Source organism: Abramis brama (assembly GCF_963993115.1).
Source record: "Abramis brama genome assembly, chromosome: 9".
In the NCBI taxonomy this organism is placed as follows: domain Eukaryota; kingdom Metazoa; phylum Chordata; class Actinopteri; order Cypriniformes; family Leuciscidae; genus Abramis; species Abramis brama.
The window spans coordinates 17,147,294-17,162,839 of record NC_139971.1 but is presented as its reverse complement, the minus strand read 5'-3'; the positions used below and the strand labels follow the sequence as shown (position 1 = coordinate 17,162,839).

The 15,546-nt window shown below is 39.3% G+C and overlaps 1 protein-coding gene across 1 annotated transcript in view; it reads right to left on the bottom strand.

Annotated features, from left to right (window-relative positions):
- LOC311089688 (neprilysin-like) overlaps positions 1 to 15,546 on the bottom strand; it is a 226,044-nt gene that overhangs the window by 24,860 nt on the left and 185,638 nt on the right. The window contains exons 9-17 of the mRNA XM_084124586.1: positions 14,911 to 15,045; positions 12,039 to 12,140; positions 11,710 to 11,846; positions 9,855 to 9,948; positions 9,644 to 9,772; positions 2,974 to 3,072; positions 2,662 to 2,739; positions 258 to 361; positions 59 to 117 (exon numbers count right to left, since the gene is read on the bottom strand). Coding sequence (XP_083980712.1) covers positions 59 to 117; positions 258 to 361; positions 2,662 to 2,739; positions 2,974 to 3,072; positions 9,644 to 9,772; positions 9,855 to 9,948; positions 11,710 to 11,846; positions 12,039 to 12,140; positions 14,911 to 15,045 — 937 coding nt within the window. The remainder of the gene's footprint in view (positions 1 to 58; positions 118 to 257; positions 362 to 2,661; positions 2,740 to 2,973; positions 3,073 to 9,643; positions 9,773 to 9,854; positions 9,949 to 11,709; positions 11,847 to 12,038; positions 12,141 to 14,910; positions 15,046 to 15,546) is intronic.

The following is a 15,546-nucleotide window of genomic DNA, read 5'->3' as shown; positions in this document are numbered from 1 at the left end:
GACATACCTGATTTGTTTTGTTAAATTACTGCTACATTTTGTGTAGTGTTACAAGTACCTATTTGGTTTCTGCTAGATGAGTAGAATGCATTGACCACAGCAGCTCCTGTTATCCATCTTGAATTAAAGATGCATATCACTTTAATATTTAATGCCAGATCTTTATTCGTTAGGGTTTTATAGCAGTTACTAAACTCGATAAAAATGACAGCTATTTTAGAGCTATTTTGGGGGGACATTATGGAAAGAGGTCTTACTCTTCTTTGTTTACTTTGACTCTCAGTTTCTTCAGGCGTTTCTTCTGACCAAACTCCAAGTTCTTCAGGATGTTCTCGAAGTATTCTTCTGCATTATAGCTTAACTAATAAAAAATAAAGGTTTGCACAACAGATAACATGCAGACAACAGCACAGTCTTAAACCTACTCCTGGAGGCCAACTGCCCAGCAGAGTTTATTTCCAACTTGCCTCAAACCACCTGCCTGGAAGTTTCTTACTTAAATGGTTCAGGTGTTTAATTGGGGTTGGAACTAAACTCTCCAAGACAGTGGCCCTGCAGGTGCAGGATTGCACACCCCCCGGGTTTAAATTAAAATAATATTTTTGAACTCCTGACTCCTTAAGGCGGTCATACACTGTGCGATTTTCGTCCGATTTTGAGCCGAATTCTGATTCGTGCGACTCTTTTTCAGGTCGGGCCAATTTTCAGCTTTGTCGTGCGTCGTTTGTCGTGCAGTGTTTGTGCAGTGTACAGGGGGAAATGAGAGGCAATTAACCTCTCCCGATCGGCAATCGGATGGTCGGATGAATTTCTGGCATGTCAGAAATTTTGGTCGCTCCTTGTGATTATATCGCACAGTTGAAGCAGAGCTACGAACCGATTGCCCTAAACTCAGTGTTTTTTCCCTCACTGCGCCTGCGCGAAAACAGAAGTTTAACCATTTCATCTGCAGCAAGAAAGAAAAAGAAAAGAGGGAGATCTTTAAGTTCTGTAGCCAAACTAGCTACAAATTACTGTTGCTTACCTCCAGTTCGTGTTGCAAAATGGATTAACCATATACGGTCTTCCAAGCCACCTGCAATTTATCTACACCGTGCCTCTTTTATTAATTTGTAAAAACAATGTTTTTGAAATAAAGCTGTTTTTAAGTTTCATTGGTGACTAATTGTTGCAGTGTTCGGACATATTATAGACTGTTAATAATTTTAATTATATGCCTATAATTCATTGTAATCGACCTAAATGTTTTAGACAATTTTCAATGAGGTTCTATGTAATCTTTTATTATCCTCACAGCGCGTTGGTTATGCGGTGATGCGCTATGAAATTATTGTGTGGCAAATTAATTATAATAGCCTATCAATTTAATAATAAAAGTAGCCTAGGCCTTCCCTAATAATAATAATAATAATACAATAATACTAATAATTTCATACATAAATTGGAAATGCTAAATCATCTTGATATTGATAGCTGATGCTTGTTTTGACAATATCTATGGATGCATGATATCGTCTATTGGCGCAACCCGGCACAGGGGTTTATCGCGCATATTTCACACGTATAGTGTGAGCAGTCAAGTCGCAGCTCGACGTTCGGACCGTATTGTGTAAGCACACAAATCCTGAGCTTTGGCTTTACATCGCATGCAATCTACTCGTTCAGTCTGAGTAGGTAACCTTGCTGAAATCACACAGACATCACACAGATATTAGGCTGCATAGATTAGGTCGGCCGGAACTGGGAACACTTCCTATAACACCTGATGTACTCGCTACATTATAAAAAGAATGGCATCTACGCTAATTTTAGTCTTTCTGTTTATTCCGAGGTTAACTGTAATCAGCCGGACCCAGGCCGTATCCAGATCAGATGGTGGACCTGCACCTAGACACGATCACACGATCAAGGTTGTCAACTAGACTCCCCCCGTGGAGGCCTCATCGACACGACATGATCCTCAACAAACTCGTCTGCATACGCACGTGATGACTCCGATTTTCAACCAGATGGAACTGTATAGTATTCTGAATGTTCCAATCCAATCTGACTTCTTACCTGTAATGCTGCCTGAATCATAATCATACACTTTTCGTTCCTTCGTTGGCCAGAGGAGAACTGGCCCCCCGACTAAGCCTGGTTTCTCCCAAGGTTTTTTCTCCATTCTGTCACCTGATGGAGTTTTGGTTCCTTGCCACTGTCGCCTTTTTTGCCTTTCTTTGCCTTTGTCGCCATTGGCTTTGGGCTTGCTTAATTGGGGACATTTAATTTAAAATTCAACAATATTATTGATCTGCCTGCATTGACACCATTATAAAAAACTGAACTGAGCTGGACGATGACATCACAGTTTTCTCCAGAGCTATATATATATGTTTAAATGAAATAAATTAATAACTTTTCTCTCCTTTTTTTTTTACAACAAAATGAAACATCACTGAACTTACTTAAACTTAAGTAAGACTTAACTTGAACTTACTTAACAACCAGGCTGAACTGTGACGCTATTTTCTTCTGGAAACAAACTTTGTTGCATTATTTCCTGTTATCTCTGTAAAGCTGCTTTGAAACAATCTGTATTGTAAAAAGCGCTATATAAATAAAGGTGATTGACAGTGTATGCCCGCCTTTAGTCTACTCTTTTTTCTTGTAGCCACTCACATCTTGGTACTCCTGGTCCAGGTATGTGTTGTTCATGATATTTTCTGAGAAACCAATTCTTTCTCTGATTGCTCGTGCCTGCAGTAAGGAAGAGTAAAGAAGCAGTCTTTTTTAAGGTAGCTAATACATTTAATGGATCTGGGGCAAACTTTTTATTTATTTAAAGACCAAATTTTCTATGGAACGAGCTTTCAAAGTTACCTTTTGCCATGTCTCAGTATAATTTCAAGTCTTTGTTGTTTATTGATCAGCAGTGATTATATAGTATCATTAAACTTAAACTTTAAACATAGAACTGGAAATAAGCCTTACCTTCTCCTCTGCAGCTTTCTTTGTTTCAGCGTCCATCCAGGCTAGATCATACAGATTGCTCACAAATACCTCTCTGATGTTAGTGATCATCTCATCCATCTGAGCAAATCACAGAGAAGGACATAATGAGACACCATTTCGCCACAGAAATTCCATAAACACTCTGGTTGGGTATTGTTTAGTAGGTTGTGCTCATTCGGTTTTAAGATAGGAGTAATAAATGTGGGCAATTTATACTGCATTGCATTTGTACATCCCAAGGATCAACAGGCACTATTTAGTAAGTCTAGTGCAAAGGAGCAACAAGATATCTATGATACAATAATAAATAGCAAACAGGTTAAACCACTTTTTGTAGGCTTTCAAGGAATTCAAAGAAAGTCCAAGCTTTCATGTGGTTCTGACAGGTAGCTAGTATGCAGGCCAAGATCCAATGAGTGTTGTGGAGTTTAGTGGAAGGTCTAATCTATGAGGAGGAAAGCAAATGTATCCTAACATTTCTCAAAAGTATGAACCATTTTCTTTTTCACATATTTAAAGCCAATGACCTGTGCGTAAACAGCATCTATTCTGTATATGTTTGACAATAATACAAAAAATGGAAAAAGAATCAGCTATCTGTAACCAATTTTCACACTCTGCATGATGGATTTATTTTAACTTGAACTTACAAGACATCTCGTTCTCTCATTTATAAAACTGGCAGACTAAGAGACCACTGATAGGTGGATAGTAACAAAGTACATTTACTTGAGTACTGTACTTAAGTACACTTTTTGAGTATCTGTACTTTACTTGACTACATTTGAAAGACAAATATTGTACTTTTTAACTCCACTACATTTGTGTCAAGGTCCTTGAGTAGAAAGTGTAATGTCAGTCAGGGGATGATTTTGGTTGCATTTTGGTTGGAAATTAAAGTCAGTATGACGTTAGAATCCGACTGATATTGGATTCTGACATCAATCTGATTTTCATTTTCAACGTTGGGTTTGGTCTTCTAAATGCAAATTTTGTCATTGTTTTGGTGCAGTGTATCAAATACTTGTTCTCCCCACTTGTGGTAGAACGGAATCCGTTAGCCACTTTATTTTTTTTATTTTTTTATTAATTAATTAATTTTTTTTCTATTTTTTTTTTTCTCTTTAACCAATCAGAAGAGGATAATCAGTGTGACAAACTATTTAAGGAGGGGAATTGTGAGAGGAAGTGAACTGGTAATGGGGAAGTGAAGTGTGTTGCTTGTTCTAAGAATGTGCTGTTTGTTCGACGAATGTGCAGACGTTTCGTGCTTCGGTGCGAGAAACTGACCTGCCTGGGAGAGACGTCACAAATATATGCAGTTTCCGTGAGAGGAGGAAAAGAGTTTTGAGTTGCCGATTGGATTGAGACTCGTGTTCCTGTCGCCTGATGCTTCCAGACGGACTGACTTCATTGAGTCTGTGAACTGGCACAGCGCACTTTCACGTACCGTGTACACTCAGCCGTCCGAATAGGAAAGCGGGTCGGATAAAGGATCACCACAGAGTCCACGGCGGTCCTCAGACACTCTTCAGAGACCTTGCGATCTGCTATATTTGGGTCAGTGCCGCAAAGCCATCACACACACAAACATTCCAACATGCTCTCTGAGACGCACGTGGCACGTCACACATAATTACACCTGCACTCAAACACGCACTTCTGATGTGTCTATTTGACTGAAATATATTTTGGTGTTTAGTTACTTTGTCCCTTTTCTACTACTAACTGCTGATTTATTGTGTTTTTGTGCATGGACAAATTTGAAACTAATGGGCCTGTGAATCGACTGTTGCCAAAAAGCTGTTACTATAAGATGTGACGTATATGCACGGGTTCGCAGCTTGTATATTTTCCATCTATGTTTGAAGAAAAAAGTACCAAAAAGAAGTAGTGGGGGTTAATATTGTTGTACGATTATTATAATTTTGTTCTCTCCACCTATTCTGAACGGGGGCCCGTTCTTCGTACGTTGCTTAAAACATCTGAGATCAAATTACACATCCAAGATGATATCATCGTGCTAATCATGATCTGGCTAATTAGGTTCTTCGAACACACCTGCCGGATATGATTAGTATAGCTGGATTGAGTTATCTGAGATAATTGCGCGTTCATGCGCTGACTTAAAAGGGGATATGTATCGATAGTAGAAACATTGATCAGCAACGCTGCTATTGGCTGCTCAGCGTGGCCAAAGAGCGGGCTCAGTTTTTCTCCTCAGCAGAGCAAGAACTAATAGTCGAAGTTTATTCGGAATTTTTATGTTTAATCAAAACGCCAGGGAACACCTCAAAGTCTGCAAAAGCCAGGAGAGAGGGCTGGCAAATTAGCAGACAATTTAAATCCGTTAGAAGTGGCCATGTTAGATGTTTTTATCACTTATTAGCCTATATATTTGTATTTTAATAATTGCATAATTACTTTGTTCATTGTAATGTCAGAGTCACCACACTAGAACATGGGAACAAATAAAAGTGAAGTACAAAAATATTCTACATAATGGTAATTTTTAGTTATATTATAGTCTATTTTATAAAAGGCACTGTTAAATAAATGGTTGTCTGTTTATAAAAGCAACCAAGAAAAAGGCTGAGAAAAAAAGAAAGAAAAGATCTTATGGCGCTTTTCCACTACACAGTACCAGCTCGCCTCGGCTCGACTCGACTCGGCTTTGTTTGGTTTTCCACTGTGTAAAAGTTGTAACTGTACCTGCTTCCAGGTACTTTTTTTCGTACCACCTCCGGCGAGGTTCTAATGGCGCTTTTCCACTGCATGGTACGGTACGGCTCGGTTCGGTACGGCACACTTTGGCGCTTTTCCACTGCATGATACGGTACGGCTCGGTTTGGTACGGCTCACTTTTGGCGCATTTCCACTGCATGGTACGGTACGGTACGGCTCGCTTCGGCTCGCTTTAAATGGTACCACCTCTGTTGAGGTTCCAAGCGTACCGTACCGATACTAAAATGTGACGTGAAAACACTGCAGATCACTGATTGGTCAGACAGAATCATCACTACCAGCGTCATTGTATTTACGACACGAGACACTAAACCCGCTAGATTTAAATAGCCAGTAGACAACAGCCAGCGCTGTAGCGCCTGTTTTAAAAGTATTTGCTTTAAAAAAAAAAAAAGAGTATAAACTTCAAAAAAAGAAATGTCTGAATCGTGGTCAGTGGACGAGGTGCAGACGTTCCTCTCGTTGGTTGCCGAGGAGTGGATGGGGAAACACGGAATGAAAAATTCGCATTTAATATGATGATATCATGGCAGTAGAGACGGCAACTATAACGATCAGTCCCACCCACTTTGAAGCGGTACTAACTGCAGTGGAAAAGCAACCGAGCTAAAGCGAACCGAACCGTGCCGTACTGAGTCGAGTCGTACCACGCAGTGGAAAAGCGAAGCGAGCGACGAACCGTTCCGCGCCGAGTCGAACCGTACCGAGCCGTACCATGTAGTGGAAAAGCGCCATAAGCAGGCTGAGGCGAGCTGAGGCGATACTAAAATGTGACGTGAAAACAAGGCAGACTGCTGATTGGTCAGAGAGAATCGTCACTATTCACTGCGTCATCATTGCACGCGCCCGACGAAGTATCCTGAATAAAAAACAGCAAAAACAAAAACATCCAAAAACAGCATACACTCGATTTCCTCCATTGTCCTGTGTGTGTGGGTAGCGGGTGTGTCTCGCGCGTCTCGCGTAAAAGATTAAGTCACGGCAGTTTCCTGCGGCGTCGCTATGACGACCAGGTACTATTGTGGAGGTACTTTCTGCAATGGAAAACGGAGCGAAAAGCGAGCCGAGCCGAGTCGAGTCGAGTCGAGTTGAGCTGGTACTGGTAATGGAAAAGCGCTATTAGTAGCCTACACAGTAAAATAATTTTTGCTGCATTAAATTAAGGCCGTATAGTCATTTCAGCTGTTAAATCTTGAGTAATGATGAATTGCTTTGACTTGTGAAAGTGAAAACTGATAAACTTATGTTAATGTAAAAATATTTTCGGGTTATTGATCACATTTTTCCCGAGTGTACAGTAGTTCATTGTAATGACATTGTGTTTTCCTCTTTTGTGCACTTTTACATAATACACCAACACTTGTATCTGTTCCCAAGAAAGAGGTGGCTGAAATATGAGCAGTAAGTGGACATTTCTAACTTTCCAAAGGAAAGAAAGTATAAGACTTTGTAATGTCCAGTTGTTTCCATTGCACTGGACAGTGAATAAACCCTCTCAGATAACTGTCATATGGAGGAACTAGCCTACCTGCAAGTGCATAAATAACTTTACTTAATTTATACTTGTATGCTTTATGGCTGCAATATAAGTTGCAGGATTCCACATCTACAGAAAGGCCTACAGAAGAGTCTGCACAGACAGAGGAGACATAGGCCTACAGGTGGGCAGTGTATAGCCAACTTTTCCTTTTTATTTGTTGCATGAGGCATGTGTCTAATATCTCTTGTTGCAGGCACTTGACCACTGGCTTTTCTTAACAAAGAACAATTGAAATAAAACTCAAGGAACTAAGCATATTTGTCTTTTATTAAACATTTAATGAAAAGTGTTTTTTTTGTTGTTGTTTTTTTGGCAATGTTGTGTAATATGGCACATGCAACAATGTCACAGGCCCTGTCAGGTGTGCAACCCTCAGACTTTTCAGACACTGAAATCTTCCCTTTAGTTAGCCAAAGTTCATTTCATTGTGTGCCCTTGTCCTGGCTAGAGCTGCATTGTAACTGGTTTGGGTCAGGGAATGGGGTCATAAAACACCTGTCTGCAGGCAGGAACATGTCATAATCACCTATGAAAAAATGCAGTTCTGTTAGGATCAGCATAAGTGTATGTAATACAGTGAGCTTGATATTTAATTGTGGAACTTTCCTTACCACTTTCAAATAATGTGCATAAATGTGAATCTCTGAAAATTCTTAAGTCATGCACAGATCCTGGCCATTTTGCTTTCACATTTGTGATATGGAAGATTTTAGTCAACTGCCTTTTTTTTATTTGATATAATATTACTAATCTGGAATATTAAGAATCACAATAGTAACTGGGCTGCACATTTACATTGTGAACCCCTTTCTGTTCACATCTTCATTGAGGCCTTGATGGCAGTCTATAGTCTAGCCTATAGTCTATGGTACCAATCACGTTAGTGAAGCCTGAGTGACATATACTGTAATCGGCATGGTCATGATTGCATGATCTTCATAAAAAATTATGATAGCCTAAAAAAAAAAAAAAAAAAAAAAACTGCTTTAAAAAAAACTGCTTTACAACATTGGGTCTTAAGTGGCTTGGAAATGCCACAAAAAAAACTAAAACTGTTTTTTAAACCTAAAAGCGGCAGGTAAACTCCGAATGACACGACAGACAGCACTTTCCATCAAGTTCTCCGCATCTCCAATAGTGTAAAGGAAAGAGCCACTCGCAAATAATCTTAGGGCAATGCAAACAGTTTGTGCTGTAGTTAAAGCCCGACTCCGACAAGTCGAAAATAAATGTGCGTTTCCAACAAATTAATAATGTAAACGACAATCTCACGAGTCACAAGAAAAAAATCTATATCTCAGAAAGTGCACTATCAACGCTGCGCTGGACTTCCCGTATCACCTCCGCTTATGAAGCCGCAGTCTAATCCTGTTAACATGAAATAAGCCTGCTCCCGAGCAGGTTTAAGCTTGCGCACCTGTTGCTATGACAGCAAGTCCAGGATGAGCGTCGAAGAACCAAACAATCCAAGATCATGCCAAATCGCCAACAATCAAATCCAGCTAAGTGAGTTAGCGACGTACGAAGAACGGGCCCCAGATGTGTATTTGGAGATGTTGTTGTTGTTGTTTTTTATAATTTAATTGCTCATAAAATTTTGACACTGAAAACTGTTAAAATGTTTTTTTTATTTTTGTGTGCCCATTAAAGAGTTGGTGAGAGAACTTCAGACTATGTACATTTTTGATTGTTATATGTAATCAGGTGGTGATTTATGCTATCCTGGGTTCATTTTTTGACAGGCCTATTTCCTGTCTGGCGCCCGAACAGTGAGTTAAAATATATAAAATATAACATGGTATTGAATTGTTGATTTGATCTGTCTTTTGGGGCCCACCACCGTTACACACTATATATATGCTTGTATTTAGGCTACAAACATGCTAACAAAGGATGATTAAAATGTCATTTCCATGACAGAAACTGTGCTATGAAAAACACATATTGTAGGTTGAGATGTGATGGAAATATTCACAACAGTGTTTTCTCAAAAATGACTTAGTGAGTGTAAAAATATTTTTAAGTTGTTTTTTTCCCCATTTATTTATTTATTTTTTCATTTTTCATTTTCCTATTCCCAGTGGGCATAGTTGAAGAAAAACCCACCCACACACTGTGCAGGGTGCTACCATGTGCATGTGGTGGGCTTGAGGCCAGAAGAGTCCAGTGATTAATGGAGTGTTAGAGAGTGTGTTTTATGACAGGTGGCATTGGTGCACTGCTCAGCTGTTCTTATGCATATGAGGGAATGGACCCGACTCAAGTCATCCCACACAGGACTGAGATTATGTACAAACACACAAGCACATCCAGAAACCATTATAGGACCCACACAGACATACACTGCATGCCCACACAGCTCACCATATCTTTGCTATCTCCAGCAAAGGCTTCCTCCACGTACAATCTCCCCACAGCATTCTCCATGTTGTTGTTCACATAGATGGCACACTGTCTCCAAACTGCTGTTTCAGATGTAGTCCCATATATAGCCTAAGGTGGGATAAAGAGCATAAATGTTTTTAAAATTATGACAGTTAATTCACAGTTTGAATACAATTTTTTTGGTCTTTACCTTTCTGAAAGCTTTTCTGGTTTCCCTGTATTGCCTGCTTAAACCAACCACCAGATTCATAACAAAACGCCACACCAGGTAGTTCTGCATGTCCCTGCACATACAATCACTTGGTTTATACTGTATATTTTTAATTTGTCTAGTGAATTCAGGGAGCCCAGTTATAGAGATAGTTCCCTTTTGAGTGGAACTCAACGCTGCATTATGACGTTAACACTATGGGAACGCTTCTGTGTGAGCCGGTGTCTGAAGCACGTGTGGAAAACAAGCCAATCACATTGGCCAGAGAAAGATCATGTGACGTAACATCAGTGCGCCATGAAGACCATAAATAGACGCCCGAAAAACTTGTCATCAGCTTCTTTGTCTCCAGGAAGCCGTTTGTTTATGTGTGTCACAATGGAAAGTCCATTGTGTGTGTTAGAAGTAAACGAAAAAAGAATCTAAGTTTGTCTACAGTCAATGTTTGTTGTGAAAGATCAAGCCATGGCATCAGACAAGCAATATAAACAGTGTGTTCCGCCATGCCCCCACTTTCTTATTAGGAGTGACAAACATGATCTGTGTGTGATATGCTTAGGAGCAGAGCATGATAGATCTTCTCTTGGGGGAGGCGATTGCACTCACTGTGAGAAATTCACTTTGAGGAAGCTCCGCTCATGTCCAGCTCTCTTCTCGAGGGATGGGAGTCAGCCGTCTGTGCCCTGTGGTTAGGGTCCCACATCTGCCAAGGCGGCGTGTCGACTTAAATCATGAGGTTCAAAGATGGATCTGGTGGATGAGTTTGAGATGGGCTCTGTCCTTTCCCTTGCTGCTGTTAGAGGTGGTTACTCGAGCAGTAGAGAAACTTAGTATTGAATGGCCAGAAGTGAAAATGCAAAACAAGAAAAGTAAGCTATATGAGTACTTTCTCACTAGTGGTCAGGGACATCAGCCCCATAAACATCTGCCATTTTTTCCAGATCTTCACACTGAGGGGTCAAGGTCTTGAAACAACCCATACTCGGCTTGTATCAATACTCCCTCGACGTTACGTCACCTGACCTTTCTCCGGCCAATGTGATGGCTTGTTTTGCACAATGCAACATCTCGTTCCCTCTCAGAGAACCGTTACATGCGTAACCTGAGATGTTCTTCAGCATTTTTAAAGTGTACACATCTTAACATTTTGCTGTCTGAACAAAAAAGTTAGTTAAAAAATAGATGTTAGAGTCAAAATGTACAATTCTTAGTTTTTTTACAGAATGTTTCAGTGTTCATAATAAATTAACCGTGCACATTATTTTTTTTTATTATTCATGTGTACTCATGATCTTTAATCAAAAATATTAATGTCCCCTTCCCCTCGCAATGACATGAGCAAGGACTGGGCATTAAGGTTTTCCAATGGCAATTTTTTGATTTTTAAAACCTCTCCTCAAGCAAACTGTCCCTTACATGAAACAAACGCTGCAATTAGCAAATGACATCGATGTCCTGATGGACAAAATCAGGCCTTGTCCCATATTAAGTCGCTTCACTCAGATACATAAAAATAGGTTAAAAAAAAAGAAGAAAAAAAAAGTTTTCGTTCCATGCTGACTTTAAAAGGCGTTTCAGATTGCTTCTGATTCATTTGTCAAGGTTAGCACATTGTATTGTAGGATACACCATTTCATACAGTGTATCCTGCACATTTAGGAAATTTAGTAGCCCATGCTGATATTCCATGTATAAAGAAAATTTCCAAGCACAGTATGCATATTGTATACTAGAAATATAATATAATATAGTGTGGTTGTGTTCTATAGCAACATTTTAAAAGCATATTCCAGACTAGAGCACTAGATAGAAAACTGTGCATGCAGTGAACTACCTCTTTGTGTACTTGGCAAGAACAGGGTTGAGCCTCTTAAAGTAATTTGGGGCGTACACAATAACCTCCTCACTGTCTGTAATAGGAACACCAACTGTATCCATGATCTTGTTAGTAAAGAGCGTCCAGTTAAACACCTGAATAGGAGCAGTGCAGAACAAAATCAGTTATTTCATTTATATGAGGATAAGAAAAATAATACTGTTCATTAAAGATCAAATTATACATATTATAGGAAAACTCCATAGATGTTTATGATAAGGAATTGTATGCAGTAGCATGGGAGGTAACACTTTTTTTTCTTTTTTTTTCTTCTTCTTTTCTTTTACCCTGGAATCAAAGTCCAGGGTGAAGTTGTTGTTCATGGTCTCCAGAGGCACCTTGTTATAAAGCAGAACCGGGTTGTTTCTGTCCTCTGGTGTGTCTGTGGCCTATGACGACAGGGAGAGCATGGATTTCAGTGCATTTCCTGGGATGCAAGGAGATTCAACAGGTTTTTGTCCAGTTTTCTTCTGCCATTCCATTCCCTCCACTTTATATATACACAGCAGCCCAATCCCCTAATACTATATATATATTTTTTTATTTGTTTCTTGCCATTGCTTCAATAGAGAATCAAATCTAGGACATGTAACCTTGCTGTGTACACTCCTCTGAACCAAATCCACTGCTGTTGCATAAATCCATATGCCACCGTTGTGATTTTTACTGAGCATGAGCATTTAACTGTATTTTTATTGTCAAGAATGTCTCAGCAGTGTGGGTCTGACTTAAGCTCCAACACAAATGACTAGGCCTGTAATACATACTGTGTAAACTGAATAGGAATGAGCTCACTATCATAAAAGGTAAAAACCTCACCAGGAACACTGAGGGAAACATGGCAGTGATGTTTACCAAAGTTGTAAAAAAAGCTCAAATGTTTTCAAATGTTCAAATGGTACAGTAAATACTGTATTTAAAATAAAATCAAACAAATTTTAATGGTCCCTCTCTTTCTAATAGAGTTTTATTCCAATCTTTGTAATATTCAATTGAGCCTCAAAACCTTGTTTTTCTAGCCCATGGATTTGCATATGTTACCACATGGTCAAAAGTTTGTGGACACCTGAACATCATATGTGTCACTGGTTGTTTTGGTTTTTGTGTCATGTTCAGGTTTCATGTTCTTAGGCTTGTTCGACTTAGCACTGCACAGACCCATCATGACAGACCGGTTTATGACATCAAAGTACTGCGAGAGCAGTACATAAGCATACAGCATACGGCTGCTCTCTAATCACTCTCATGGTACTTTGATGTCATACACTGATTGGTCTGTGCAGCGCCGGTTCAAGTTGAACAAGCCTCTTGTCTCATTGTCTCTGTCATGGGCTGCGTTCAGCCCCGACAAAATTTTGCACAACGTTTTTTAAACAGAAACGGTGATGCGTTGAACACACTGTTCTGATGACGCAAGAGTTGCAACTATGGCAGCTGAGAAGGCCATTCTTTGTGTTCTTTGTGAAGAATTTTCGGAGCCTGATGAAGTCGGTATAAATATGTGTTTAATACTACAAAATATGCCCGATGTTACAGTTACTGCACTTGCCGCCCAGAACAAAAGAGAACATACCAATCGAGTGAAGGGATTGCTGAAACTGAAATGGAAGCACACATCTTACCTAATTCAGACTAAAACACATCTATTTAGCCTCACATACTGACTTTATTTGTAGTTCATACTGTTTTAATACCTTATATTTTCTTTCTCATTTTTAGGAAAATTACTTAATTACCACTGTTTATTTCTATACCAAATGTCATACACTTGCAATGAAGCTAAAAATATAAACAACTACATCATGTTGATATCCTATATTTTTACAATAAAACTTACGACAAACATGTCTTCTAATATCCTCAGTTGTTGCGTATACCGAGCTGCATCGAACACATTTGTAAATTACTTTCCTTGAACCCATTGTGCGAGTTCACTTTAATACCGTGTGCTTTATATACATGTTGCTGCTGATTGGACTGCAGTTCTGACACACCCACCAAACAAGAGAAAACGTATCTCAAACCCTGTTTGCACAGGGTTTCCAGGAAACATGACGTTCAACCCGGAAACCGTAGCAAAACGTTGCGCACCGTTTTGAACTTGAACGTGCCCCTGGTGTCATGTGATCCTACCATGTCTTCTGTGTTGTCATTGGTTCATTGTTTCATTGTTTCATTGTGCACAGGTGTGTCTTGTTCAGTCATTAGTCTAGTGTATTTTAGCCCTCATGTTTGCCATGTGTCCTTGTCAAGTAATGTTACCTGTAACCACTGTTGGGAAGTCCATGTCCATGTCCATGTTTATGTTCATGTTTAAGTCTTGAGTTTCATGACATGCCTTTGTTTTATGTTTGATCTTGTTTTGAGTATTAATAAACTGTACTTGGGTTCTACAACTTGCCTCCATGTTAAAGATAACAATAATTGACAAGAACACATGGCAAACATGAGGGCTTAAATACACAAGACACACCTGTGAACAATGAAACAATGACAACATGACAACACAGAACACATGGCAGGATCACATGAGGGCCAGGGAATCACATGACACCAGGAAACATGACAGAGACAATGAGACAAGAGGCTTGTTCGACTTGAACCAGACAAGAACATGAAACCTGAACATGACACAAAAACCAAAACAACCCATGAGTGACAATATGTGCTTGTTGATCATTTTATTTCAACACCTGCTTGCTGCAGTCTCCTGGGAAGGCCTACACTAAATGTTGGAAGTGGTGGCTGTGGTGATTTGATCTGATTCAGACAAGAACATCAGTGAGGTCAGGAACAGAAATTGAGTTCAGGTTGAGCATTTACTATGCACACAAGGACATTTCCATTCCTGAATAGAAAAGGTTTGCCTTATTCTACTAAACATGTTTGTCTGAGGAGATTGTAAGGCTATATTTTTATTGTTGTGCATCTTCTAGGGTGTCAACCGAACGTAATGGAGTGAACGCAAAATATAAATGATATAAATATAAAAATATATGTAAATTATAATATGTGAACATGAAATTACATTAGTGAACATCTGGTGATATTTAAGTGCTGCAGTCACTATTAATCTTCTCAATAGATTGAAAGGTGTTGATTACTACAGTTTATCAGGTCTGTTAAGACAGCAGAATTTTAGAAGCTTTCCATGCTTACATTAGCAATTTCCTTTTCCATCATCATTACCCGGGCAACCTCTTGCCTGATATTAGTGTCATTAACCTTCAGACCCCGGTCAGTTCGGATAAGCTTTGCCAAGTCAGTCATGAAGTTCTCATATGTCACACAGGCCTGAGGAAAAAAACAAATTGAAAACACATGAGTGCTAAATTCAATACCTGTCAGCATGCATATGTTCTTCATTTATATGCAGTATGACAACACCCAGATCCTGGCTTCACGGTTGTTTAGGAAGCATTTGTGCACTTTGTGGGAAATTATTCAATCTAATTCCTTCTTTCCTCTCATCCTCTGCTTTCCTGCAAAAGGTTACATAATAATCATTGATAATCTTCAAAATGGAAACAAAAGACCAGAATCTTGGTCCAAGTGTTTCCATCTGTTTGTCTCATTGAGGCTTCCCCACTTTCTTTATTGCCTTTTTTGTTTCAAATGAACCAGGTCTGAAAAATATTAAAGGGACATAGCATTTATAAGTCTGAACTGAATAACAATCAGTTGATGATAACTAACAGTTTGTATCTGAACACTCCAGTCCAAGAGTGACTGTTTCTCCAAGAGAAATTAAATGCAAATTGATTATCTTATTTTAAATTAGAAGACTGTTGGATC